This window comes from Atta cephalotes (genome assembly GCF_000143395.1).
Source record: "Atta cephalotes unplaced genomic scaffold scaffold00150, whole genome shotgun sequence".
NCBI classification, from domain to species: domain Eukaryota; kingdom Metazoa; phylum Arthropoda; class Insecta; order Hymenoptera; family Formicidae; genus Atta; species Atta cephalotes.
Genome location: NW_012130214.1, coordinates 1 through 3887, shown reverse-complemented (window position 1 = coordinate 3887; position 3887 = coordinate 1). Strand labels below are relative to the sequence as shown.

Sequence of the window (3887 nt, the reverse complement as noted above, 5' to 3'; positions counted from 1 at the left end):
CTCTCTCTCTCTCTCTCTCTCTCTCTCTCTCTCTCTCTCTCTCTCTCTCTCTCTCTCTCTCTCTCTCTCTCTCTCTCTCTCTCTCTCTCTCTCTCTCACACCTTGATGACTTTGTTGGTTGAATTGTGAGCGCATTTGCGCCTGAAAGCCTTGCTGTTGTTGCATCAAAACTGCGTGTCGCCATTGGTCCTGCTGGGCGCCGCGACCCGCGATACTGTTTCCAAGGCCATCCGGAGGTCCAACGCTGACGTTGGGCGGCCGTTGATTGTTGGTTCTCGGGTAGCCTAGCCGTTGATGCATCTGATGCATATTGCCGATGGCAGCCATCCCGCCGCCGCCCATGTACATATTACCGCCGGCTGCGTGTAATGCCTGCTGCTGTTGTTGTTGCGCCATTTGCGGCCTCATCATCGGACCTGCGAAAAACATCCACACGAGCCGTAATGCGGGACATCGTCTAACGTCGCTACTACTGTTGCTACTTAAACTTGAAAGCGAGTAAACAAAGAATTTTGTGACGAACGCATTAAATTCAACCGAAATTCGCGATGACATCATGGTACGGATGGTTGAATTCGAAAAAACGTGACATTTTAAAGGAGAGGCAGGGCTCGGCGAAAATCTGCAGATTTTCTTCCGTTTGGATAGAATCTCGGGAAAACCGGCGTCGATCCGATCGATAGGAGTCTTGTGGAGACCAGGATATATAAGGATAGTTTCGACTCCCTCTCTCCATCACCTCACCATCTTTTGCTCTGCCTCTCTTCCTCTTGGAATGAATCCAGCGGAACGTCAGCATCGCGTTTACGCTTGGTCGAATTCTTTCCACGATGATATTCAACGTGTTATCCGCGCCAAGATGTTGAACAACGGTGAAGTATCGAGCGCATGCAATATCTATTTACTATCACACAATGGATTTTGCGTGATATTGCTGTATTAATAGTATTTTTTTCGCGAAATTATCTGTTTTCTTACTTCTATTGCTCTCTTACTTCAAAAAGAAGACAACTCAAAAAAATTAAGTATCCCAAAAAAGAAAAAAAATTTTTCTACTTGCCAGAAGATTAATGACTAATCAAATATAGCAACAAAAAGAATGTAAACTAATATCAAATGTCAGTTTCATTTTACAACTCTTTCAAAGATCACCTCTTTTTTTTAGTTGTGACAATTTCGATTATTTTTTATGAAGATAAGCTAGTCTGATGATTGATAGGGTAATGTTTACTTAATTCATTTAATAACTTGAAAATCGCGTTTTTGAATTGTATCATTTTTGAAGTAAGGAAGTGATCTAAAATTTAAACATTAAACTACAAGGTAAAAACGAAGAAACTATAAACGGGCCGATAAAATTTTTTTCGAACTTACCCGACGGTGGCATAGGTTGTTGCGTAACTCTGCGCATGGGCCCAGTATTTGCAAATCTCGCTTGCTGACCCATACCGATACTAGCATGCATCATCTGTGCCTGGGCTGCGGCCTTGTATTCGGGCGGTGGCGGCCTTACACTTCCCATTCCACCTGCCATATGCTGTTGCTGCTGCATCACCTGCAAAATTAGAAACATATAAATATCAGAAAAAAAAACAACAAAGATATAGAATGAGAGAGGCAGAACGCTTCCCCTAATCTTAACTGAATATTTTAGAAGAAAAATATATTAAAATCATGTCATATATCTTTCTGCATTTCTAAAGTCGAAGGCAGACATATCGACATATATAGTACTGGATGGAGCATTAGCATCGAAACCATCTTGTCAGACTTAGAAAGAGATAGAGCGATTACGGGGGTAGTAATGAATTATGTAATCAAAGACCCTAAAGTATTAAGTTGATACATCTGTGCTCAAAGTGTTACTTTTGCACAAAACACACATAGAAACCATATTTCAAGTTTTATTTTGTATCTGATAATTAATGTAAGTTTAATGTAAGAATTATCGTACTGCATTAGTATCAATCAATATTGTGATAGCTCCTGACTTTAAAGAATACACTATTGTCCTCCCTCTCCTGAAACATAATTCGACCAATAGGACAAGAGTAGGAAGAGAGTTCCGTGCTCATTTAGTTACCTTACTCTTTCTAGGTCCGTCAAGACGAAAGATCAAAGGGATTTCGCCGCATCCATCTAGTACTATACGTCGATGGGCAGACACAGTTGTCTTTTTGATGACTCACTTCAAAAGATAAGACTTCGAGTTCGAAGTGATCCTGGTTGTGACGCTGGTTCGAAAATCGTATACTGAAAATCGCAATGTGCAGTGTGTGATTTTAAGGTCGGCTCGTCGCGATTTCCGTCGGTCTTTCGCGGAGCCTCGAGAAAGCGAGAGAGCAGAAGGGCGTTGCACGCCTAATCGCAGGTTGTTGCTCGGTCGAGAGTGGAAAGAGACGCCGGCCGGCGCGACGAACGAGAGGTGAGCGGAGAAGAATGGTGCGAGAGCAGGAGAGCGAAAGGGTGAACGTATCCGACAGCGGCGGCGGCGAGAAAAGCGAGACGGGAGGCGAACTGCATCCTAGCCGCTATGCCGATTCTAGCATCGCGGTTGCCGCCGCCACCGCTTTGTATTGTCGTGCGTTTTCCTCGCCCCGGACTTTCCTCGCAGCCGCGTAATACCAGGAAGCAGAAAACGCAAACTCGGACACTCACGCACAGCGAGATCGCCACACCGCCACATCATCTATCCTAGTAAATCATGCACAACGATGCATTTAATATCGATCACGATAAATCACCCGATTCTGAGTGTGATTGTTCAAAGGAGAAGAAAGTACATTTCCACATGGAAAGAATGGTTTTGCTGAAATATTAAAAAATTTCGCTAGATATAAAGATCTAAAAATAATTTTGTTTAGATCATTAAAATGATTATGTAAAACGTTTAAATTGCTGGAATGTTGAAACTTCTTATAGTATTATCATCAACGTTTAATCGTTTTACATAATTTTATATGTGTGTGTATTAATGATCCAACAAAATTATTTTTAGATCTATATCTAACTAAATTTTTAAACACTTCAGCAAAACTCGGAGAGTTTTTTGGAGGTGAGTAAAATACCAGCTCTGCTGAACAGTCAGATAATTTTAATTTTAATTTGTTTCGTTCTAATTTATATTGAATTCGAATTTCCAATTTGCAATCTCCAACGCGTAGCATGACATAGGCTTAAGATAATTATGGAAGTTTTAAAAATAATTTGTTTTCTTTTCGTCATCGATTCTATTCATGTGAATTTCGTAATTTTGCAAAAAGTTACCGAGATATTTTTATCATCTCGATTCGCATTTCGATAATGTACAATGAGAATGGGAATGAGTTTCTGCAACGAGAATCTTAGCAATTCCTAGAACTCATAGATGTTGTACGATGATGCTCCTGTTGTTCTGTGCACGTTAAGTATCCTAATGGATTGGAATGGATACGGGGCCGATCACCCTGTCAATTCCAATATCATTGCGAGGCCGTGAGTAAGCGCTAATCGCGAGATCGCTACATGTTTCGTGTAAGTGCGGAAAAAGAACAGATCCGCAAACGCAATAAAGATATCAGTTTATCATTTTTGGCGCTTTTTGTTTTGTCTAAAAGATATCAGTTCCAATTCTCTTACTCATAACTTCAATTTGTGTGTACTTACGAAACATTAGTAGAATCTAATTGTAAATAATTATTCCAAGAAAACAAATAAAATTTTAATTGTAATTCGATAAATATTACAACATGTCGCATTTGCTATAACAATATAATTTAAAAATTATCATTTTTTTAGTTGCTTGTAGAAAAAGAATAAAAAAACGTAAAGAAAAGAGAGAAAATATGTACTTTAATAGAATATACTTTTATATTTCTTTACAATCAATTATTATACCAAAATTTTAT

The 3887-nt window shown here is 39.5% G+C and overlaps 1 protein-coding gene across 1 annotated transcript; it reads right to left on the bottom strand.

Annotated features, from left to right (window-relative positions):
• Positions 1-101: 101 nt before the first annotated feature.
• LOC105625155 (neurogenic protein mastermind-like) lies at positions 102-1761 on the bottom strand (the record flags this gene model as incomplete). The annotated part of the gene is made up of 3 exons (XM_012206495.1): positions 1735-1761; positions 1375-1555; positions 102-416 (listed from the first exon to the last, which is right to left on the bottom strand). Coding segments are annotated over exons 1-3 (523 nt in total), but the record flags the coding sequence as incomplete, so codon positions are not given.
• Positions 1762-3887: the final 2126 nt, after the last annotated feature.